Source organism: Myotis myotis, unplaced genomic scaffold, assembly GCF_014108235.1.
Source record: "Myotis myotis isolate mMyoMyo1 unplaced genomic scaffold, mMyoMyo1.p scaffold_m19_p_7, whole genome shotgun sequence".
NCBI lineage: Eukaryota > Metazoa > Chordata > Mammalia > Chiroptera > Vespertilionidae > Myotis > Myotis myotis.
In genome coordinates, this window is record NW_023416379.1 from 86,830,284 (window position 1) to 86,854,535 (window position 24,252).

General features: G+C 44.9%; 2 protein-coding genes across 4 annotated transcripts in view; both read left to right on the forward strand.

Annotated features, from left to right (window-relative positions):
* Window positions 1-29: 29 nt before the first annotated feature.
* On the forward strand, window positions 30-14,917 carry MED20 (mediator complex subunit 20). Its single transcript, XM_036318310.1, has 5 exons — window positions 30-147; window positions 2,936-3,090; window positions 7,562-7,815; window positions 9,714-9,985; window positions 14,213-14,917. Exons 1-4 carry the CDS (start codon window positions 134-136, stop codon window positions 9,927-9,929), a joined length of 639 nt encoding a protein of 212 aa, XP_036174203.1. The 5' UTR covers window positions 30-133; the 3' UTR covers window positions 9,930-9,985; window positions 14,213-14,917.
* USP49 (ubiquitin specific peptidase 49) overlaps window positions 2,959-24,252 on the forward strand; it is a 105,773-nt gene continuing 84,479 nt past the window's right edge. Inside the window, exon 1 of one of the 3 annotated variants that reach the window (XM_036318309.1) lies at window positions 2,959-3,090. The gene's annotated coding sequence lies outside the window, so the exon portion shown is untranslated. Of the gene's footprint in view, window positions 3,091-9,991; window positions 10,223-24,252 lie in introns of those variants that run through there. The other 2 variants (XM_036318308.1, XM_036318307.1) reach the window with 2 other exon arrangements.

Genomic DNA, 24,252 nt, shown 5'->3' on the forward strand with positions numbered 1-24,252 from the left:
GCGCTCTGTTTTTACGTCACTTCCGGAGCCCCTCCCTCCACCGGAACTGGCCTTAGGGCGCCTTCACTAACTGTGCGTGGACGGAGAACTCTGCGATTCGACTCTGGTCCTGCCATCCTCCTGGTCCGACATCATGGGAGTGACCTGGTAGGGCTGCAGGGGATACTGTGGGGCGGGACTTGGGGTGGCGAAGGGCCCTCGGAGTCCGGAGTGAACCCTGGGGGAGGGTCGGGACCCGGGTCTGCGGTCCCTCGGGAGTCTGGCGCGATGTCCTCGGGTTGTGTGGGTGAGGGGGACCCCGCGAGGGCTGTGGAGTCCCGGGCCTGGTTCCTTGGGGATGCGCCCCCTTCTCCTGGGTTTTGTCCCAGGAGCCCATCCATGGTTGGGTGCCTCCTTCCCGTTTTCTTGGCACAGCTTCCCGCCGGTGAGGCCAGGGTGGGACTTGGGGGTCGGAGAGAGGATGTGTGGGCTAGAACTCATCAGCAGGCAGAGAGGGGACAGTAGCTTTTTTTAAGTTTTCACCCGTCTCTCCTTACAGCCACTAAATGTAGTTAGACCAGTCTATGTCAAGTTCTGGTTTGACCATTTTAAGGTCTTGGGTTTGCGGGGGGGGGGGGGGGGGGGCGGGAATGGGGGGAGGGCGGGGAGCTATTGGGAATTAGGAGATTTGGGTTCTGGGCACATCACTTCTTCAGGACCTGTTTTCTACATGATGTGTGTTGTTTCTGTGGACTTTTAAAATCTCTAACTCAATATAAGTCGGGGTGATAGGGAAAGATATGGGTCTGATGCCCTTGGAGTCATTAGTTCCAAAATGCTAGATTTCAGAGCCTTCCCCACCCCCCCCCCCTTTCTTTTTTAAACAGCAGTAAGTGTAAGCATTTCCAATCAGAGAGGACTGGAGGCCAGGCTATCCCAAGTCATTGACTGTGGGCTTCCCGGGTCACAGCCTGTGGAAACTCCTGGAAGCCCTGGCTCTTGCCAGTTTGTCAGTGATTGCGTTTTTGTTGACTGCATTTGGCATCATGAGCCTCCTCTGACCCCTAGGGCAGTGGTCGGCAAACTCATTAGTCAACAGAGCCAAATATCAACAGTACAACGATTGAAATTTCTTTTGAGAGCCAAATTTTTTAAACTTAAACTATATAGGTAGGTACATGGTTATTAACTTAATTAGGGTACTCCTAAGCTGGCCTTTGCTAAATCCTCGACACTACATCTTCTTTCACTCCACAACGTTCCCTGAAATTAACTTAATAAACTTTACTTAGAGTTTTAAGCCAATTTCACACTGTTCGTGTGCGCCCGCACATGGTATTTTGTGGAAGAGCCACACTCAAGGGGCCAAAGAGCTGCGATTTGCTGACCACTGTCCTAGGGTAAGGGAGATGTGTGGGCGATGGCCATGGCAAGTTTGTGGCTCAGAGGCTTGGAGCCCTGGAAGTCCCTGTTCTTTCAGTAGAGGAGGCAGGCCGAGGGGAAGGGCTCTCTGTTAGGACCCTTATCAACGTTCTCAGACTCCTCGCACTTCTCACCCCAGCAGCATCATTTTAGGAATGTGCTTCTGTTTCAACATAAGGCACATCATCATCTTTCCTTTATTAGTGCTTTTTTGATGGAGAGTAGTGACAATTTTTAGCAACAAGGAGGACTCTACCTTTATAGCTTCATTTGGCTGATTATCAAGTAATGCAGTGTCTCCCCAAATTCAGTCACAAATGGCTGTCTTTTCTGATTTTTATATAACTAGTGCCCATGTCTCTGGATACTGACGATTTGATTCTCTCCCTTCCAGTGTAGTAGTATTTGTTAATGTTTTCTTTTAAATCTATTTCTTGAAAGTATTTTAACTATATCGCTAGGGAGGTAGTCTACTGTAGTAGTTAAGGGCACAGATGTAGAGCCAGTTTGCCTGATTCTGAATCTTGGCTACACCACACCAAGCTGTGTGGCCTTGTGCAAGTCAACCCCTCTGTATTTCAGTTTCCTCATTTGTAATAAGGAGATAAATAATAGCATAGCTAGGGCTATTGTGAGGATTCAAAGAGTTTATTTATCTCAAGGCTTTTGGACACTGTCTGGCACATAGTTGGGGCTCGGTGACTGTTAACTACCACTCTAAAGGGGAAGCTGGTTTTACTCACCATGGAAGGAAGTCTTGGAAATAACATTTTTTTGTTTCATTGCTTGGATTACATTCTTGTTTAAATGTCAATGGCCACATGTGGCTTGTGGCTACTGTACTGGACAGCACACATTCAGAGTGTCAGAGTTGGGGAAAAACATACCCCAAATTAAGGCTATCTCCTTGATATCGTCAGAACTGATATAATTGTGAAGGAAACATTACATGACACAGTGTTGTCAAGTGTTCAGTCGGGGTGCCACCTAAAATCTTCTCTTGAATGTTGGCACACATGCCATGCTTAGGGAATTCTGGTGTGATAGGAAGTTCGCTGCGCTCTTGTGAGAGAATCATGAGATCTGTGTTCTTAGGGACTGTAGGACTCTAGTTCTGCATCTGAACAAAACCAGGCTTGATCCTTGAGCTCCTGGTCAGTTTTATCCATCTCTGCTGTGACAATGTAGTTGGAAATCTAAGGGGGAAAGCTTGATTTACTTTAAATACTGTGAACGCTAATGACGTGGAAAATATTTTTCAACTTTAATTTTCTGAAGTATAAATTATTTATGTAAATTCCTTGTTTTTGCATATTTCATAGGACATGCATCTTTAAGCTTTACCATTGCCAATATGTGCAGAAAGAGAATAAAACTATACGTTTATGAATATCAAAAAAATGCATCTTTAAAATAAAGGGGTCCCGGTAGGTGGTCTCTATGGTCCTGATGAGCTGTGATTCTGTGGGTGATGGAGTGGCTCAGCCAGTGCCCATGCCTCTGGATATTGACGATTTGATTCTTTCCCTTCCAGTGTGTCCCAGATGCCTGTGGCTGAGGGCAAGAGTGTCCAGCAGACCGTGGAGCTCCTCACCCGGAAGTTGGAGGTGCTTGGGGCAGAGAAGCAAGGAACATTTTGTGTAGACTGTGAGACCTATCACACGGCTGCTTCTACCCTTGGCAGCCAAGGTTAGTGAGATGCGTCTGTGGGATGGCTGCATCCTGGCTTGGAGTTGATAGACATTTATGTTCACTGAAATCTTCCTGCTCTTTTAAGAGTGATATTCTTAAGTCAAGGCCCCACTGTATTAAGAGATGAGATGGCTGTGGATGGTGGTGGTGGTGATGGTAAGGAGGCAAAGAGGATCTTTGAATATGGGTTAGGGAACCTGGGTTCTGCAGTATCTTATCCTTGGACAGTTCCATAGCACAGTGATTCAGAGTCTAGACATGGAACCAGATAACTGAATCCTAGCTCTGCCACATACTAACTGCACTTTAGGTAAGTCCCACAACCTGTGACAGTTTCTATGCTGGTAATTTTCCTACTTCCCCTTAGATCCATTCCCTGAACTTCCCCTGCCAAAGGCATTGGGGAAGATCAGAGGACAGGAGAAAGGGAGACCACAGTTTGTTTCTCCCTCTGTTTTAGGCAGTGTCTCTGGCTGTATCCTTGGTTCTAGCTCCTGCTGGGCAGCCTTTGCTCATGGCTCTAATAACAGCACATCTCTATTTCCTTCCAGGCTTAGGGATGATAATGGCTCCGTGTGTTGCTAATTTTTGGATGACATCATCATTCCATTTGTTTTTTTAGTTTTTCTATCCCCTGTACTTTGTTCCCCTCTAATGAAACTGTCTGGTGAGGGTTCTGTTTTTGCATCCTTTCCGGTACAGTTCTCCCACCTATAAAATGAAGATAAGCGTAGTACTTACCTCCTGGTGTTATTGTGCTAATTAAATAAGTTAATACATGCAAAGCACAAGAACTGAGGTTGTCATGTAACGAACCTTTAATAAGTGGTAGCTAAGAGCTATACTGAGTTTCATCATCTGTAAAATTGCAGTGTTAACCGTTGTTTTGCCTTCAGTAGGAAGGACGTAAGAATCAAGAGATACAGTGGTTATGAAAGCATTTGGAAAATAAAACGTCCTGTACAGACAGTCCTCGGGTTATGTCATTTTGTGGTTACGTTGCCATCACCCATTTATTTATTAAAAAAAAAAGTTCCGTCATTTTGACATATGTACATATGTGCTTTCTGTTTTTTATTATTTATTTACCACAAGTAAAGGTCAGGAATTGTTATCTTTCTTTTAAATTTTTTTTACTGTTTCACTTTATTACTGCTGTGTATGTGCTCCATATGCGTGACGTAGGTACTTATGTAGGTGGGTTCCGGCGAAAATCTCGTTACCTCGCGCCTAGGAACGGATCTCCGATGTAACCCGAGGACCTGATGTATAATAAAAGCCTAATATGCTAGGTGTCCAGTCGTCCAGTCGTCTGTTCAACCAATCAAAGCGTAATATGCTAATGATATGCTAAGGCTGCTCAACCGCTCACTCTGACATGCACTGACCACCAGGGGGCAGACAGTAGACTGGTCAGTCAGTTGCTATGACGTGCATTGACCATCGGGGCAGACAGTCAACCAGTAGGTTAGCTTGTTGCTGGAATCTGGCCGATTGGGACTGAGGGAGACAGGCTGGACACGCCCTGGAGCCCTCCCACGGCCCTCCCTGGCCCTGATTGTGCACTGGTGGGGTCCTTCAGCCTGGCCTGCACCCTCTTGTAATCTGGGACTCCTTGGGGGGATGTCAGAGAGCCGGTTTCAGCCGGATCCTGCAGGCCAGGCCAAGGGACCCCACTGGTGCACGAATTCATGCACCGGGCCTCTGGTTTGTATATATACAGATACTCTACTTCTATGAAATTACCTGGTGTGGACTGTTTTCCTCCTGATCAGACCTTTGTTTTTAAGGAACTATAGTCCAGTTAGGGAGACATCATTCTTGGCAGACAGTGGGGTAGAATGGAAAGAGCAATAAATTTGAGGTCAGAAAGCCTGATTGGAGTTCCAGCTCTGCTGCCTCTGTGCCTTTAGATCCGCAGTTCTCACACTGACCAGCATTAGTATCACCTGGAGGGCTTGTTAACACAGGTTGCTGGGCCTCTCTCCCGGACTTTCTGACTCAGTAGGTCTGGGGTGGGGTGGATAATTTGCATTTCTAACAAGCTTCCACGTGGTGGTGCTGCTGCTGTTGTTGGTCTGGGACCCATAATTTTCCTCATCTGCAAAAGGGGGACAGTGACACTGGTTCAGCTTACTTCACACATTTGTGCAGATAAGAAACTACTTCACTGTGATTAAAAAGGTAGTATTGTCTCTAAACAACTGGGAGTGCCTTCTTCATTAAAAACAAACAAATCTTAGTTGACTTTCCGAATATTTTCAGGACAATAAGAATATTTTTAGATTCATATGAATTATGTTATTACAGTGAGTTTGCACAAGAACATAATAACTGATCAACTTTGGATGTCTTTTTGAGGGTTGAAGTGTTTGAAGTGGATTTCCTGGGAGGTGAAAGGTCTGAACTGGCAACAGGCAGTCAGGAGGGATGTGCAGGGAGGTTTGTGCAGAGCCTGTCGTGTTCAGCAAGTGGCAGCAGAGTGGAGGCGTATATACAGGTCACAATGCCCCAGCTCCCTCCACCCCCTTCTCTCTTTCCCATTGCTACACTCTCATCACTGCCTAGGATGTGTTTTTCCTTCTGCATGTGGCTGAGTCCTGCCCTTTCTTTTTTTTTTTTTTTTTTAAATATATTTTATTGATTTTTTACAGAGAGGAAGGGAGAGAGATAGAGAGTTAGAAACATCGATGAGAGAGAGACATCGATCAGCCGCCTCCTGCACATCTCCTACTGGGGATGTGCCCGCAACCCAGGCACATGCCCTTGACCGGAATCGAACCTAGGACCTTTCAGTCCGCAGGCCGACGCTCTATCCACTGAGCCAAACCGGTTTCAGCCCTGCCCTTTCTTTGTATCCTAGTTCAGGTCCTAAAATTTTTAACTTATCCCTAGTGAGTTTATTAGCTGGGGCTAAGTCCTCTACTTGTATGCTTCTTAAACCCTAGGACAGTGTTGGGAATAGTTTAAGTACTTAATAAAGATAAATATTTGAGATTGTGGCAGTTTATCCATTAACTCTTGTATGAGAGAGAAAATCTTCCTTTCCATTTGCCTTCTTCCATTTTCCACTTAACCAAATACACACATACACACACACACACACAAATATACACATTCTATATAATAAAAGCCTAATATGCTAAGTGTGTCTGGTAGTCCGTTCAACCAATCAAAGCTAATGATATGCTAAGGCTGCTCAGCTGCTTGCTGACATGCACTGACCACCAGGGGGCAGACACTCCAACCAGTAGGTTAGCTTGCTACTGTGGGGTCTGGCTGATTGGGACTGAGTGAGACAGGCTGGACTCGCCCTGGAGCCCTCCTGCGGTCCCTCCCCAGCTGGCCTACCTCCCTGGCCCTGATCATACTTCATTGGGGTCCCTCAGCCTGGCCTGCACCCTCTCACAATCTGGGACCTCTTGGGGGATGTTGGAGAGCTGGTTTCAGCCCAATTCCACAGGCCAGGCAAGGTACACCACTGGTGCACAAATTTGTGCGCCAGGCCTCTAGTATATGTATATAACTTTGCTTCCTTCTTGCAGAAAATCTATAGTAATCAATGAGAAAACTAGACCTTTTGATTCCAGATGCTGAGTTCTTTCTGCTGTTGTGTATGCTAGCTTCCCAAGTTGGCTGATGTCTTAAAATTGTCCAAGGCTTCACCATTGCCTTTAGAATGGAGTCCAGGCTTCGTGAGCATGGAAGACAAGACGTAGCACCACTTGGCTCTGGTCTGTCTTCCTAGCCTCATGCTCAGATACTCCCCTTTGCTGTGTCTCTGGGGCCACTTCTTATATATCAAAGAGGGAGGAGCCAGGGAAGGTAGGCGTGGACAGAAGAGAGCATCTGCTTCACTTGGCATACTGAAATGCTATTATTTCATCTTCCTTATTATGTGACCTATATAATAAAAGGCTAATATGCAAATTGTCCCCTCCACTGGGAGTTCGACCAGGGGTTGGGGCCAGCCCACCAACCGCCCATGGCCCCTCCCCCTGCCGGCCCTGCCTCTGATCATTTCCCCCACCCTGATGGGGGGTGGGGCCGACCGGCCAATGTCCCGTGTCTCCTCCCCCCCGGCTCACTGGGCCCATTGGGGTGGGCGGGCTGGATCCCACCCATGCACGAATTTGTGCACCGGGCCTCTAGTGATTATATAAAAGACTATATGTAAAATCTCTGTGAGTAAATCATCATCATCATCCATCTGTGACCCTATCCCTCAACCTAAAAATTCAACTGTTATTAACGCTAGTGAGTTCCCTGTGTGCCCCTCACCTTTTTCTGTAGAGCGGGTAGATTTTACCACATGCTATTCTTCAGAAAAGGCTTTTGGTAAGGGGATCCCCCGCCCCCACCCAAGACTGCTTAGGTAATGCCATCTGGCCTTGTTCCCTGCATTTGCCTCTACTCTGGGGTTTGCTGACAGAGGTCTTGATGCTGAGTAAGATCTCTGTCCCTGCAGGTCAGACTGGGAAGCTGATGTATGTGATGCACAATTCAGAATACCCTTTGAGCTGCTTCGCCCTGTTTGAGAATGGCCCTTGCCTTATTGCCGACACCAACTTTGATGTGCTCATGGTGAAGCTCAAGGGCTTCTTCCAGAGTGCCAAGGCCAGCAAGATTGAGACCCGGGGCACCCGTTACCAGTACTGTGACTTCCTAGTGAAGGTGGGCACGGTCACAATGGGGCCCAGTGCCCGAGGCATCTCTGTGGAGGTAAGACCTTGGTGAAGTAGGAGCGGGATGTGCTGAAGGAGCTGCTCAGCAGAGGGCTCTGCAGATTTCCACGTCCCTCTGAGTGCAGACCGGTGTTTATGCCTACCTGGCCCCTGCCCTGCACCTTGTACCCTGTCCTTTATCATTCGAGACGCTAGACCAGGATGGGAATTGGAAGCTGGGTTCACAGCAGCTAGGAAGCCTAGAAAGGCTGGCTTGCTGGAGAAGGGAAGGGAAAACCAAGAGAGGCGGGTGAATTTTGCGGAGGGACCAGTCATCCTTCACAAGAGGATTGGAGCAGACCAGGTCAGCTTTCCGTGCAGTTAGCTTTTGGGAGGTGGGTCTGCACATCTCTCCTTAGGATGCTTGCAGATGGGTCTCAAAAGTGATGTAGCAGAGATGTGCCTTTCCTTTTGCCATGCTACCCACTTTCATGGTGGGAAGGGCTACGTGTGATGGTTTCACCTTTGAGTGCTAGACTGAAAATGACAGAGGGAGTGTGACGAGTAGCTGGCTTTGGGACCAGTGGTAATCCACAATCTACCATGTGCCCAGCACTGTGTGAGATTAAAAAAAAAAAAAATGCATAAGCTATGGGGCCTGTTTTTTGCAAATGTTTTATTTAGTAAGAGCATAGGGCTGGAACACAAACCGTTTTGCAGTTAGTCTATGACAGTGGTCGGCAAACTGCGGCTCATGAGCCACATGCAGCTCTTTGGCCCCTTGAGTGCGGCTCTTCCTAAGCCTTAGGAGTACCCTAATTAAGTTAATAACAATGTACCTACCTATATAGTTTAAGTTTAAAAAATTTGGCTCTCAAAAGAAATTTTAATCGTCGTACTGTTGATATTTGGCTCTGTTGACTAGTGAGTTTGCCGACCACTGGTCTATGAGAAATGCCACAGATTGCTCTGGGACTTCATGCCAGTGAGAGCACTGCTGACTTGGATTGTGAGCCTCCTACAGGACCAGCATTTAAGGAGGGACTCAAATGTGGAGACGTGGGGATAGCTAAGTCCTAAAAGGCGGCCCCGGCAGAGAACAGGGCATTAGTGGATTACTGCTCTAAAATTCCAGGGTACTCGAGGGCCAAGATTTCCTCACCCTTTTCAGCTTGAGACACACCTTGCATTTGCTGAGACCCACTGGGACCCCAGTGTTTATCCTCCACATTTCCAGCTTTGTAGTACAAACATACCCCAGCTGTTTCTGTGCTGTTTCTCCTGGTTACCAGTGATTTCCCCAGTGAGAAAGCTGAAGATGTGTATCATGTGGCCCTTGCTACATTGATCAGGAAATTATTTCTTAGGGTTGGAGCCCAGGCTGGATCTACCTGGGAGTAATGTTTGGTCTTGCAGAGACGTATGAGCATGTGTCCACTTTGCGCTCTATTGATCCCCTTAACACACGCACACGCATTCTCTCTTCGTTTTCTCAGAATTTCCTGAGCTCTCCTTCAATGTCCCAGTATGTAGGGATTACAGTGGGGCCTTGACTTATGAGTGTCCCGACTAACAAGTTTTTTTGAGATACCAGCTGTCTCTCGGCTGATTTTTTACGAGCTCGGTCTCGGAACACATTAAACTCGTAAGTCAAGGCCCCACTGTATGTAGTTCTGAGATAATCCAGAGGGGCCCAGATCTGCCCTTGGATCTTGTGGGCAGGGCTGGGGGTTGATAACTCTAAGACAAGAATGTCAGAGATGCTAAAGGAAATGGTGGTGTGTTAAATCCCTGGTGTTTGGGTTGAGTATTTCCTATGCAGCAACACTGTGCTAGAAGGTGTGTGTCTTTAGCTTGGGGTTGTGGAAGATGGGCGCAAGGGTAGAAGGTGCAAGGGAAACAGAAGTCCTCATCCTTGCCTGCACTCACCCTCATTCTCTGTTCCTTTGGTCCCAGGTGGAATATGGCCCGTGTGTGGTAGCTAGTGACTGCTGGAGCCTGCTGCTCGAATTCCTACAGAGTTTTCTAGGTAGCCACACACCTGGGGCTCCCGCAGTGTTTGGCAACAGACACGACACAGTCTACGGCCCAGCAGATACCATGGTCCAGTACATGGAACTCTTCAACAAGATTCGCAAGCAGCAGCAGGTGCCAGTGGCTGGGATTCGTTAGTGACTGGCAGCTGCATGGTTGAGCTCCGTCACCAAGGGACTCCACAGGAGGCTCAGGTGCTACACCCTCAGGGCTCTGGGCCCCAGAAACCCAGGGTGGACATGGAGGCTTCTCTCCTTCTCCAGTTCCCAGCTGTGGCTTTTGTTTTGGGGCTCCGGACCCCCTCCCCTGACCCTCACACACAGTCCCCTGACAGCTGTTTCACTCCCTGCCTTACTGGACTTGGCCTGTCCTCCAGAACGGTGATTATGAAGAGTGGAGAAGTTTGGAACTTTCCTGCTGTGGGGGCAAAGGTAGGACAGGGGCGTCCCTGCCTGGCCCTGGTGGGGAAGGTAGTCTGTATCTCCAACTATTGTGGATTTGGCCTGGGCCAGTGGGCAGGCTGCATTTTGTGTTTGGGCTGTGCTGCAATAAAGGCCTCTTCCTCTGCTCAGAGATGTGCTTCACCTCCTAGAGGAGTAGGAGGCCAGCTTATTTTATGGATGGCATTTCTGACGTGTTTGCTGAAGTGAATTGAGAGTTGACTTTTCTATCAAAGCGAGCCTAGTAGAAGTTTAATCTCTCTCTTAATAGAACAGAAGTAGTCAGATGGTCCAGGGCAGGTTTCACTCTACAAGGTCATCAGGAACTTAGGTTTTTTTAATCTTGTTGTTCAGCCACCACTAGCTTGTTGTCCTTGCCTGCAAGGTCAAAGCAGACTCATCAGCTCTATGTCCGCATTCCACTGGGGAAAGAGAGAACAAAGCAGTTTCTTTTATAAAGAATATGAATGACCTGGAGTTGCTCAAACCACTATGGCCACAGTTTGTTGAAAGGGACAGCAGGATATAGAGCCTCTTATTTGAGTAGTCATGTGCCCCGTTAAAACTCAGGGATCCTGTGACTGGAAGATGGAGAAAATGGTCTAGTTAATGGCCTTTGCTACCTGGAGCTCAGTGGATGTGCCCAGGAATGCTCTTGGCTGTTACTGTGCAGTTAGTACTTCCTCTAACTAAGCCAGTTGTTTATGGATTGGATTGGGATAGAGCTGATGCCAGAGTCCCTTTTGGTTTAGCTAGATTAGCCACACTAGGAAGTCAGTTCCGAACCCCTTGCCTAGGTCTCGGTATCTAGGCCTCTCCAGTTCGCATGCACCCAGTTGACTCGATGCACTGAGCTCTTTCTCATCTCCTTTGCGCCTCCAAGCTGCTCATTTGATCAACATTGCCTGCCCACCCCACTCCGCTGCTGAAACATTCAGTCAGGCTAACAATGAGATACACAGCGGGGGATGGGCTAATGTACACACTGCTACGCTGCCCTCAAGGATACTGTCCCTCTTTGAAGGTACCTAAGGAGAAACTGTTTTCACACATAGGGCTCTGCAGCAAGAATCTGTCAGTAGACCCTTTTAGCTTTGGCTGGCAGGAAGCTCGAGTCAACTTTATAACTAGGACCTGTCCTCCGCATTTGTTGTTCTCACTTCCCCTGCTTTTCTGATTTATTTTTGCTATATTGAAATTGAGGTATGTTTTAGATATCATTTACACACAATAAAATGCACAGACCTTATGTTTTTGGCCTTCTGATTTATATGTGCTCTTATCCAGATGTATCTACTTGTATTTTTCTGTAGGCTGCCACCAGTCTTTATGATTTGAGACATCATTTTGAACATAATGTATTCATAATAAGATATGGAAGCTGAGTGTGGTAAATTTGACTCTAGACTTATACATTGTAAGGAGATTCTGTTCCCTGAAGCCTAAAAAATAATATAAACTCCCTAACTGTCCTTTGCTTTTAGACACAGCCTTGACTCCTACACATTCTTCACTTTTATTCTTCTTCCTGTTCGAGCATACATTTGGCCAGCTTTAAGTCCAGCTCAGGCTTTCAGAACTGCCACTTTAGTTACTTTTGCCTGTGTTTGTCCTTTGTGTCAGTTAAAGAAAATTTACCACTAAAAAGGTGGGTAATGCAATACATTTTAACATATGCCTCCACTTGCAAAATTGCCAAAAATGGAACCAGTAACTAGTGAGAAGGGGCTAAATGTTATCCATAGACTACTTGTGTGCCAGTTTGGATGGGGCTTTCAGGAGTCGTCTAGGAATATCAGTATGTGCATTTTTGTAAGCTCCGGTTGATAGAAAATTGAGGAGCAAATGTATAAATTTAAGGAAAAAGGGCATGGTTATCTTCACTTTATAAATGAAAAAAACCTTAAACTTGGCTGCTAAATGGAGATGCCATATTTTTGGGGTTCAAATCTCATATTCTTCCTTCTACACTAGGCTGTCTTCTACCCAACGTCCTTTGCTTCCTAGTGCATTACCCCTTTCTCCACCTGTAGCTAACCCCCAAAAGTGCAGAAACGGGGGAATTTCTAGGACCCTGCTAACAAGTCACCTTGGTGGCTACCTTTGCCAGAGCCACATAGAAATCTGTCAACATTGACTCTCAGAGCTACGCAGGGCAGCTGTGGGACTCATCTAGTTCTCCTTTAAGATGGGAAAGCAGTGGCACCCAGAGGGGCCTGCCTAGAAATGAGGCTGGAGTCAGGACCAAACTTCACAACCGGGTCTCCTAGCTACCAGCTGTGTCAGTGTGACACCTAGACCTCTGTGGTGCCAGGTGGTTTCAGATGGAATGTGGAAAACATGGTTACAGTAACACTTATGTCTTACTCTAATGTATATTAGAGAAAAATATAACTAGCCCTTTATTCCTTAGGATGAGGGTAAGTTTTTTGCAAAAGAGAACTATTAAGTTATAGTACAGATGATACCGGCAAATGGCAAAATCTATAGAGGCAGAAGGCAAGTGCTGGAATTTGGGGAAACACTGTGCTCTATTTAGCATCTAGTCCATTTCTTGTATCCATGAGGGTTCCTGCTCTGTTTCTGCTGTGCTGTTCTGATTCACTGTACCCTGTTCCTGTGCTGCCTCCTGCTTGCTTTCCTTAGATCTTGAGTACCAAGTAGTCACATTTCCCCGAACTCTATTGGTGTCATTGCTTCACTGAAGAAAATACCTAAAAACTGACCATTCCTTCCCACCAGTGGGTCCAGTATTCATTTCTGAGGCTTCAGGATGAGGAAGTGAAATTTCTGTCTCCAAATCCTGGCAGGTAAGAGGAGCGGTTAGAAACTCCCACTTAAGCATGTCTTCCAGGTTTTGAAAGTTGAGGCTCTTAAAGTACAAGATAGGAAGGTCTATAGGTTGAACATTTTGAGGACATTCACAGAAGATCTAGAGTCATGCAGGACTGAGGTATATGTGTGGCCTTTTTGTAACTCCCAGTACTGCCTGTCTCTCCCGACAGCCTCCCTCCCCGTATCTGCTGCTGTTTGAGTGCTTTGGGCGGTAGGCCCTAGTTACAGTTGCCATGTGGAGTGGCTGAAACCAGTTGTATTACAAGTTGGGTCCTCTCCTAGGGGTTGGTGTCTTTGGCCTTAGAGCAGTCCCTTCCTGGGGTAGACTTTCCCCAAGGTGAGTTTCTGTCATTCAGTCTCTTGGATTAGAAGGGACCCGTTAGGTCAGCTAGTTTGACCTTCAGTACTCATATCTTTAACACCATCCCTCCCACATGTCATGCAGCCTTGACTTGGCCGAATCTAGGGAAATCCCTTTCCTCTGTATCTCACCGATTTTATCACTCTTGAGACAAAAACCCAACAAAACATACTTGCCCTTTCCCTCACAGATTGTAGAGATTGTACAGTGGGGCCTTGACTTACGAGTTTAATTCGTTCCGTGACGGAGCTCGTAACTCAAATTACTCGTATGTCAAATCAATTTTCACCATTACAATGAATTGAAATGCCATTAATCCGTTCCGGACACCCAAAAAACACCACAATTGTTTTGTTAAATGTTTTTAAATAAGATAAATGTATTTAAAAATAACGAATATTGTATAAAAACACAATACAGAACAATAGAATGTAGTGCAATAAACTTGTTTTATTAATAAGTTTAATGTACAGCATTTACCTTGGAGATCAAACGACTTAAAGATGCTGATGGAGTTGGAGGAGAAAGGCTGAACTGAATAACTGAATCTTATTTGCTGATTTTTGCCCTTTTCGCCACACTTTCATCTATAGGAGTTTTCGATAAAAACCTGTCCAATGAGACCTGTTTCATCCTCCCTTTCAGAATATTTCTGAAATGAGTTAGGCAAGTGTCATTACATAGCTCCATCGCACGCCCAGTTGCAATTTTTTCTGGGTGTTACTTTTGAATAAAGCCTGAAAGTTTCTCCTACATTCCCAACATTTCCTTTATCTCACTTACAGAGATAACCTCCTCCTCCTCCTCCGTGTCATCTATTTCCTGCAAAACCTCCGTGTGCTGCTGCGTCTATAGCTCCTTTAGCTCCTGCGTTGTCAGGTCCTCGGAGTGCTCCTGGATGAGCTCGTTGATGTCACCTTCCTTTACATCCGCGCTCGCTGCCTCACCATGTCTGACAACGGAGTGAATGCCGGTCCTCTTTTTAAAATTTTCGAACCAGCCCCAACTGGCTTTAAACAGCTCGCCCGATGCCTCATCCATTGAAGTGCCTGGGGTCTGCTGCAGCAAATCAGCGTAAATAGCTCGTGCCTTCTCGCAGATTATAGTCTTCGTCATGGTATCTCCTGCAAGCTGCTTCTCCATATTTTCATGGATAGATGTCCGCTGTTTAGAAATTATTTTAACGCCCTTGGCTGGAGTTGTAGCTTGTATCGACTCCTGCTTCAGTATGGCAGATCGTAGAAGTGCTGCGCTCGTACTGCTTCACCAAGTCGATTACACGCACACCTCGGTCATGTTTTTCGATAATTTCTTTCTTTAATTCAATGCACATCATCCGCTTCATCTTCTCAGCACTGTCCTTCGCACTTACTTTCTTCAGATCCATGGTTGAAAAAACGAAGTTTTGCAAAAATAACTGCAAGCACAAATGCGAGCACAACACTGATGCTTCAACTAAGAGCTAATCGCTTAAAGTGAACGAGTGAGACACGTGATGCTGGGCTGATGTTGTGGCGTACACTGTGATGTTCGCTGCACCAACTAGCGGTGGGGTATCTGAAGCTGGCTCGTAACCCAAATTTTAGCTCACAACTCAAAGCAAAAAATTGGCCGAGAGACGGCTCGTATCTCGAAAAACTTGTAAGTCAAGGCCCCACTGTATTGTGCTTAATGAGGGATTTGTTGTTAGCTGGTGCTGGAGTATGCATGAACTATGACCCTAAAGTTGGGGTTCTAACATTACTGCAGGTCATCAGCCCCCAAGGGGAGCCTCAAGAGGCCTAAGATGTCCTGAAACTGGAGACTCTTTGTGTAGGTGCACAGTTTGCGGGAATAATAGGGTTTATAGGGTTCATTAGAGTATCTCCAGAGTTCATGATCCAAAAAATGAGTCTCTGAAGGGAAACAGCAGGAGACAAAAATAAAGCAGGCGTGAGAAATGTCCAAATGGCTTATCGGGAGCAAGAACTTGCCCTGCCTTCTGGACACCTTATCTGGGGTCCTCTCCATGGAATTTCCTCCTTCATTTTGTAGTCCTTCAGGCCTTTCATTCAGTTTCTGGGAAGCTGGACTGCTCTCTTCATAAACATAGAACCTTTTAGAATGAGTGGAAATAAATATGTATGAAGCAATCTTTACAGCAGGCTTTCTTGGTGGCCCCCCAGTTACTCTTCCATTATGACACACTTGATGGAATCTGAAAATTATTCTGCTAGGATGGAATTTGGCATGATGAGTATATATATTTTCATAAGGAGGTGATTCATGGCAGAGAAATAATTCCTAGTCTCTGTGATGAAATTAGCAGGTTAAAAAAAATTCTTGGAACTATTATGACAAAGAATCCTAATTCTCTCTTATTTTCTGTTTCATTTCCCAACACATTCCTGCCCCATCAGATGGCATAGACCTGTTTTTATAGGTAGAAATCTTTTGTCATGTAGGAAAGGCAAGGCTAGGGATTAGAGTTGACAGTTGTTCTGAGGCAGCCTATTAACGGGAAGAGACCATGTGTTAGAGACAGATGGCTGGGTGCTGGCCATAGTACTGTCTCTGATTTGCCCAGTAGCTTCAATCAGGTTGGTCTTTTTGGGTCTCATCTGTAAAGTGGGAATGATGATTCCGACCCTCCATATTTCATCAGCTCCTTGAGAGGTTCAAGTGAGAATAGAAGAGTGCTTTGTCGGTAAGGAGATGCTGTCTCTTCTGCTCTTGCATCTTTTAATGGTGCTGTAGGTATTGGTGTTTGATGAGGATGTTTAAGGTGGGAGGTTGTGAGGTCATTACTGTTTAGTGGCAGGTTAAAATTCTTGAGTGGAAAGTGTTGTATTAGAGAACAAGCAGCGTAGAGGGGGTTCATAGAACATATTCAGCATATAGGTTTTTGTATTTTTTTGTAACCAGATCAGTGAACACAGTTGTATGGACCATTTGTATGGACCATCTCTTAAGCATGGAAATAGGTTTTTAATACTTATTCATAGTGATAACATTTTACTTGTTGTCCTTTAACCTAAAAAGAAAGGGGCTGGGCTTAAAAAAAAGGAATTGGGTTAGAAACAACTGTATCTTTTAGTCTTTTACTGAAGCACATCCATTCCTGTTTCCCCTCAGCTCCCAAGCCTTTATTGTGGCTGTCTCTGAATGTTTTTTTTAATGCCATGTGTATCATGATTGCATTTGTAATCAGTTGTTTTTAAACAAAGTTCAGTGTTCCTGATTCTGTTTTCCATTCCTCATTGATGAACTACCTAAGCTCTTAACTCTGAAGCTACAATAAAATCTTTTGTTAGCTATCCTGCATAGTTGTCTCATATCTGAATTGTCAAAAAATAGCCTTCTTATTCTGTCTGCTTTCATCTAACACTTAGTTCTTAAACGTTTTGGTCTCAGGACTCCTAGGTGTTATTAAACATTATTGAGTACCCCAAAGAGCTTTTTTTATGTAGGTTATATCGATATTTACCTTCATAAAAATTTATAGTGAAAAAAATGAAAGTATTTAATTTATTTAAAGGTAACACTAAATCTATTGCATGTTAACATAAATAAAATATTTAACTATTTAAAAAATTTTAGTGAGAAGAGTGGCCTTGTTTTATATTTTTGCAAATCTCTTGCATGTCTGGCATAATAGAAGGGAGTGAATTCTCATATCTGTTTCTGCATTAAATCTCTAGTTTTGGTTGAAGAATATGAAGAAAGTCCAACCTCACATAGATGTGTAGTTGGAAAAGGGGGGCAGTATATTAATAATATTTTCAGACATGGCTGGTGTTTCTCAGTGGTTAGAGTTTCAGCCTGCTCTCTGTGAAAGGTCTTGGGTTCAATTCCTGGTTTAGGGCACATAGCTGGCTTGAGGGTTTGCTCCCATCCTGGGGTGTACAGCACATTGGAGTGGCAACCAGTGGATGTATTTTTCGCACATTGATGTTTCTCTCTTTCTTTCCCTTCCTCCCTTCCTTCTCTCTCTGAAAAGCAGTGGGGGAAAAGTGTCCTCTGGTGAGGATTAACAACAACAAAATCTTTTCAGATAATTGTGGAAATTCTTTGATACTACATCACAGTCCCAGTTAAGGTTAGTTGCAATGTGGAATCTCAGACTCAGTGAACTTTTTGTGCTCTTGTATATTAGCATTCATTGGTTTATTTTGCACTTGGAAGGGATCTTTTCACCAAGGTGTGATTGGTCATTTGGAAAATACTGCAGATCTTGTAAATTTTGACACACATTTCATCATATAGTATCAAAATCACAATCTCACCAGAAAAGCCCCAGGAAGCTGTTAAGCTCACAGTGATGGATACAAGTGTTTAAAAAATTCTAAGTTTTGTTTGAGGGCATGAGTCTTATCATTGCTAACAAATGCTTGTCAGGCTCACTTTGTTTATTTTTGAGAAAATATATGTCAGAGGCCTAAGGTTGAATTACTTTAGTTTATCTGTTAGCTGTTCTTTCAAGTAAAAGTGGTAGTCCATGAAGAAAGTTGCTAATTCAGTTCAAAATTCAGAGAAATTGCACAAGTGCTTTTCCTCAAGAAAATCATTGTGCTTAGGTAAGGAACAGAAGTGCTGTATGCATACATCCATTGAATAGCATTATTGAAAAGATCTGTACTTAAATAAAACAATTTTTAGTGCTTCACCAAGGACTTCCTTAAGTAGAACAGGTATTTTTTTTCCTGTGAATGGGTGGCAATGAAGAATAAAAACCTTGATTGCTAATACAATTTAGTGCCATTGCTTAAAATTGTTAAGACAGTAACAATTTTACCTGTCATTTATTTTTCTTTTTTTCTTTTCTTTATTGGTTATGTCATTACTTTTATATCAGTGCAAATGTCATCACAGTAACAGGGCAAATAATATCTTATTATTATGAAAATAGAGTTTTGATCTTAGACCACCCCCACCCCCACCCCCAGAAGGGTCTCAGGGATCCCAAGGGCTCCACAGGCCACACTTTGAGAAATACCGATCTAATCATACATGCTCACAGCACTGAGAATCTTTCCCTGCTGGATTGCTATTCTGAGAGCACCCTTCCTTCAGAAGTCTTAAGTATCTCCCAAATCCTTCACTCAACAAAAGCACCTATTATGTGCCAGGCTCTTTGTTAGGGAATTAACATTGAATAAGATACAATCTGTATTCTCCAAGAATTTTCTTGGGCGGTTTGGGGACCAAAGGCAGAAAATAAGTAAGGAGTTATAATGTAAGGTAAGAATTTCTTAAAAAGAATAACGTTAAAGGTGATAGACAACAAAGGGAATGCTGAATTTTATATCTAACTTCGAACTCGAGCCACATGACAAAATCCTCACCAAATCAATCAATCACCAGGTCCTTTCCTTCCATCAAATCTCTTTAAAATGTCCAAGTTAATTGCCTTTGGAAATGTTTTCACACATAATTGCGCTCGGCTCCAGGCATTGTAGTTTCATGCTTAGACACGCAGTGCTGTTTCCCCCTTCTTACTTTACTGTTTTTTGGCCTTTGTGCGTCTCCATTTCATATTTCCAAGTGGGTAGCCTTGTGCCAGTGTAGCTGATAACGCATATGTCCTTATGTTTAAATGTAAGCCTTTACCTGCGTTAGTCATGTGCTGGGTGATGTAACAGTGTCGGTCTTACTTGGGGGACCGTCACCGCGCACGAGTTAGGTCAGGACCATGCACCCGACGCTGCCCGGGAAGGAACCTTCTCCGAGACAGGAGGCTCGTCCGCTTCCCTGTGGTCTCCATCCCCTCCACCTGCAGAACGACCGTCCTCAGTTATCGGAGTGAAACTTCCTCGAGGGGATTTCCATAAAACAGCTGAATCCCGCCTCGATCGTCAGCGACAAAAGTCAGACACGTGCTCTCCCGTCTGGAAGCCAGCAGTAACTTTTGGCAAAGGCGCACGGCTCGGAGGCTGCTGCGTTCGCAACAAACCACCCGGTTAAAACTTGAGTCTTTTAACAGAACAAAACAAAAGCATAGACGGGGTAGTGAGAACGGCTTTCCCCCGTGGCGGTGGTGAGAGATGTTAAAGGAGCTCCAAAAAGAGTGCGGGGAACTAATGGAATATTCCTTCACTGTTCCACGGCTGAGGGGCGAGGGAGAAGGAAACGGCGATGGGCTAAGCTAGGGAGTCTGGCCCTTTAAGGAGGAGGGACGGACCGAAGACTCGGTACCTTGAGAGACTCTTTGTCTGGAAACCTCCTTATTTACCCCTCTTGTGCTTCAACCAAACTTCGATGCGCGATTCTTAGCGTCCCTCTACGCCGCCGCCCCTTACGCTAGGCTCAAGTTGGCCTTGCGTTTATGGTTGACCCTAAACTTTGCGCCCGCGGCGCGAACCCTGGGAGCGGACGCCGGGGTCTGGGCCCAGCGCTGCGCCGTTGGCGCAATGCGGGGGCCGGGGGCGGGGCTCCGGCGTGCGCACCAATGGGTGGGAAGGGGGCGGGGCCGAGTTCGGTTGTCTCGCGTCCGGGTGACAGCTCGCGCGTGCAGATGATGGCGGTAAATAGAGGGGGGGGATGTCGAGGGAGGGGGCGGAGGTGGTGGGGAGGCGGCAAAGGGGGAGCTCCAGGGGGTGGGGGAGACGGGGACCAGGGCGGCCAGGGAGCCCATTCCAAGACTCGGAGGCGGGGACAGGAGTCTCCGGCTCCCTGGCCCTCCCCTTTAAAGAAGCAAAATCCTCACACCGGGTGAGGGGCGACAAAGGCGGCGCGCGCCTCGCGGGCGGGAGGAGCGGCGGCAGGGGGCGGGACCGCGGCGCCGGCGGGCCGGAGGCGCCCGGGGCGGGGGCCGGCGGGAGGCGAGAGACCGCGGTCCAGGCGCGCCGGGGCTGGGTTTTGGCGGGGTGGGCGACGACTGGGTTTGGGTAAAAGCCTTGAGGAGGAGGAGAGGAAGGAAGGCTTGCGGGGCGGTTGCGGGGAACGGGTCTAAGAATGACATGAGGATTAAGGGGAGAGAGGGTGCGAAGGCAGGAGACAAGCCAGCCTAGGAGGCAGAAAGGAGGCAGGAACCAGGGAGGGTGTTAAGGAAGCCGGGCAAGGAACGAGGTTAGGAAGACCCGGGTTTGGAAGAGGCATCCTGGGCTTAGGTGTAAGAGCAAGGGCTTGAAGGGGAAAGCTTTGCAGGGGATGGTGGTGGGGTGATGGGTGCTGAGGTTAGAGTTGGAAGTGGGCGGCGAGGAGAGGCAGGGCTGCGAGGAGAGGCAGGGCTGGGGTAGTAGTTGGGAGCAGAGGAGAGAGAGTGATTAAGAGCCAGACGTGACGAGGGTGTGAACTAGTGCAGAGCGAGATGAGCTGAAGGATCAGGACTGGCGGTGGGTGGGAACTGCGAGGTTCTGAGAAAGGTAACGGGTTAGTGGTGGGCAATGGGTGTAAATTCTCGAAAGTGCAAGAGGGTGAATGAAACACTGGGCTAGTACCAGGTGGAGTTAGGAATAAGAGCGTAGTGGAAGGGTGCAAGGACACAGAGATGAGAGCTAGGGCGTTTATAGGACAACTCGGGGACCAGAAAGACTGAAAGAAAAGAGAGGACGGGAGTAAGAAGTGATGGCGGTGTGGGACAGGGTAACTGCGGGATGGTGCTAATTGTTGAGGTTCCAAGATCCGAGGTGAAAATAGTGAAGAGATGGGGCTGAGAGCGGAGGGTGAGAGGAGCAAGGCAGAGACGGGCCTGGGATGTAAATGATGAGAAGGGGAGTAAGGGAAGAGAACAGGGTTCAGGAAGACCAGAGCATCCTGATGGATGCAGACCTGGGGTATGGTGCCGAGGCGGGGAGTCAGGTGTGCATGTTGCCGGGAGAGACTCCAGAAGGGCTGCCTGGGTCAGGGCACAGAGGCCGCAGGGAAGGATCGAGTGTAGGGAGCCTTTGGTGCAGAAGAGGAGGAACCATGGTGAGTGAAAAGAGACCCAGAGGTAGGGGTAAAAACTAAGTCGAGTGGGGAGGAGTTCTTTGTTGAGAAGAGAACTGTGTTGAAACTGTCTCGAGTCCTTTTGTCCATAAAAGTAGGAAATTTCAGAAGCCTCTTTCTCTCTCCAAGGAATTTTGAATCTGCTTCTACCTTTCATTGTTTTTAATTCGACTCATGTCCACTTTGAAGAGATGAGACTCATTTGATTTGATACTGTTCTTGTCTGAATGATAAAGCATCAATTCGGTGCTGAAAACCTCTGCATTTCACCGGGGTTGTGATCTTGGGAAAACGGGATGCATTTTTTTTTTTTTTAACAGGGTGGCTGTGCCTGTGTGGTGGATCGTGCTGTGTGTGTTGTACCTGACTGGCACTGGGCAAGCAGAGCGCTTTATCCACAGCATTTCCATTTTCAGTGGCGAGCCCGCTGTTAGTGAGATACAGACGAAGATCTTTTTGTTTTGATAAAAAACCAGATTTCCACCTAGCTGTGTTTGGTGGCTGGAGAATACTGAAAAATCATTTCAGAAAAAGGCAAATGACCAACCAGGGAAGTTTGCTGAGGAAGAGATTTAAATCAGGGCTGTGAGGGCTTTGAGTTCCTGAGCTGCCTTTAGCTTTGTGTGGGACATTTCATAGTGTAGCATCCATTTAGCAAAATCAAATAAAGAAAGGGAGATTTGTAGAGTAGTGGAGGATTTTGGAGTGGGACTTACCTTTTTGGTTAAATAATGAATTTATGAGTAATTTTTATCATGGAGAAAACTTCTGTAGTATAATGCAAGCTGGAGCCTTGGACAGCTCACTGCCTCTCCTATTTTGTAGGTGTGAATAAAGAAAGCCAATATTAATATTAACTTTACAGAAGATTTTTATTTTTAAGACACTTTGGGAAATTAAAGGAAGATAAGAAATTTGGGACACAATGTAGGTTATTACTGAGTCTCTGGATGATTTTTAGTCTGAAGGTCTTACATTTAGCTAAGAATACGAATGATTATACTTAATGCTGCTAAAGGATAGACTATAATTTACTTTAAAAAGTGAAAACTGTTCTTGAGAATCTTATTTGAGGTTATTTCATTAGTATACATTGAGATACACAAAGATAATTTTTTTCAGAGGCAGGTAAAGTTTTTGGAGTACTACTGTTTTGTGGGTGTTTGTGGAAAAGCAAAGATTGGGTTAAAGGCATTTGTAATAGCAAAGATTCAATTTTGATTTGTGGATATTAAAAACATTGGTTGTTAATATATATAAATAACTTAGAATCTTAAATCTTTCTGAATTCAGCTGCTAACTATTCATGGATTCTGGATTCTGTTAAGCAGGTGTTCAAGGTGACTAGATTGATTTAGCACTTTAACAGCATTTCAAAAAATTACTATTTTTGCTGCTAAGTTTCTAGAAGATTAATCTTAAATATTAACTTTCAAGCTGAAGAGTATGAGGTGTGTGTTTCTGTGAGATGTGTGTGAGAATTTCCTTCTTTACAGATGTGTTTGGGCTGGAATTGCTAGTAAAATGGTATTGCCATTTTAATAATGTAATTGTTTTATACTTGTGTTCTTACATAAATTATTTTAGACTTAATAATCTTGATAAAGAAGAAAATATAAGGTATAAGAACCTCCAAGGAGAAGAGTCTGGCTCAGTCCTGTCTTTTGTTTCTGTATGCTGCTATAGTGTGCTAAATCATCAATTCTCTGTGAATGGTTATTTCTTACTTGACACTCCTAAAACTGAAAATGGATAATCTTTTAGTTCAGCTGATACTATTTATCAGTAATAATTCTGGTGATAAATTTAAGCTTTATTTCATTTGTTCATCAAGTAGAATTCTATTCAAGTTAACTTTATTTTGTTTATAATCGTATTTGATAAGCAAAAACTTTTAAGCTTATTCAGATTTGAATAAGTAGGTTGTACATAATTAAATGTCTTTCTGGTTAATTGTAGATTCTTTGGATGGGACGAAAACTTGAAAGGACCTCTAGTTTATCCAGCAACTTCAGTCAATATCCCACTTAAATCATTCCAGGTAGATAAAAATTTATTCTATTTTCATAAATCTTCATAGGTAATGTGGCAGCCTTTGTAGATAATCTTTTCCAGCATTTAATTATATTCTCTATAAGGAGAGTCTGCTTTCTATCTAACTAGCACACACTTAATTTTATATTTACATTTGTTCTCTGGCCCCATTCTCGATTTTTGAGTAAAAATATCTGCTAATTAAAGTATTAAGAAGATGCTAGTTCTTCGTAAACTTAATAATTATAGCTTCCATCTATAGTGTTTTTGTGTCAGACATGGTTGTAAACTCTTTATAGATTATAACTCATTTACTCCTCACATCAATCCTATGAGATTGGCACTGTTCTTGTTCCCATTTTACAGGTGAAGAAATAGAGGCTCCCTGAGATTAAGTGATTTGCCCAAGGTTATACTCAGATAATCTTTTAGTACAAGTAACATTTGAGTTTTTCTTTTGCCAAGTAGTAACTAAATGATACAGTTAATCTTTTTTTTTTTTAATAGTTTATAAGGGAAATTTCTACCAAGTGGTGGGGGATAGGATTCCAACGTTGGCATTTTGCTGGCAAAGTGTGTGCTCTGATTCATTGTGCTTTGTCTCTACTGACTGTTGTGAAGTTATCCTTTACCATGCTCTTCTCCAGATTAAACAGTGCTGGTTTATTTTAATCCCTTAATGTGTCTTGTTTGCCAATCCTTAAATTATCCCTTTGGTTCTGTTATTAACTGTTTCTCAGGTCCTTTCTAGATGGGGAACCTGAGACAAACACCCTAAGGGTTATATCTAATGCAAAGATTACATCAAGGTTCTTAACATACTCCTAATTTTTCATTATAAAATTGGTTTTATAAGACAAAATGACTCAAAAACAATAAAAAA

Excerpts from the sequence above, each read along its gene's own strand:
- MED20 (XM_036318310.1), top strand. Across the intron at positions 3,091-7,561 it reads TTCTACCCTTGGCAGCCAAG|GTCAGACTGGGAAGCTGATG; the intron begins GTTAGTGAGATG and ends CTGTCCCTGCAG. Across the intron at positions 7,816-9,713 it reads CCCGAGGCATCTCTGTGGAG|GTGGAATATGGCCCGTGTGT; the intron begins GTAAGACCTTGG and ends CTTTGGTCCCAG.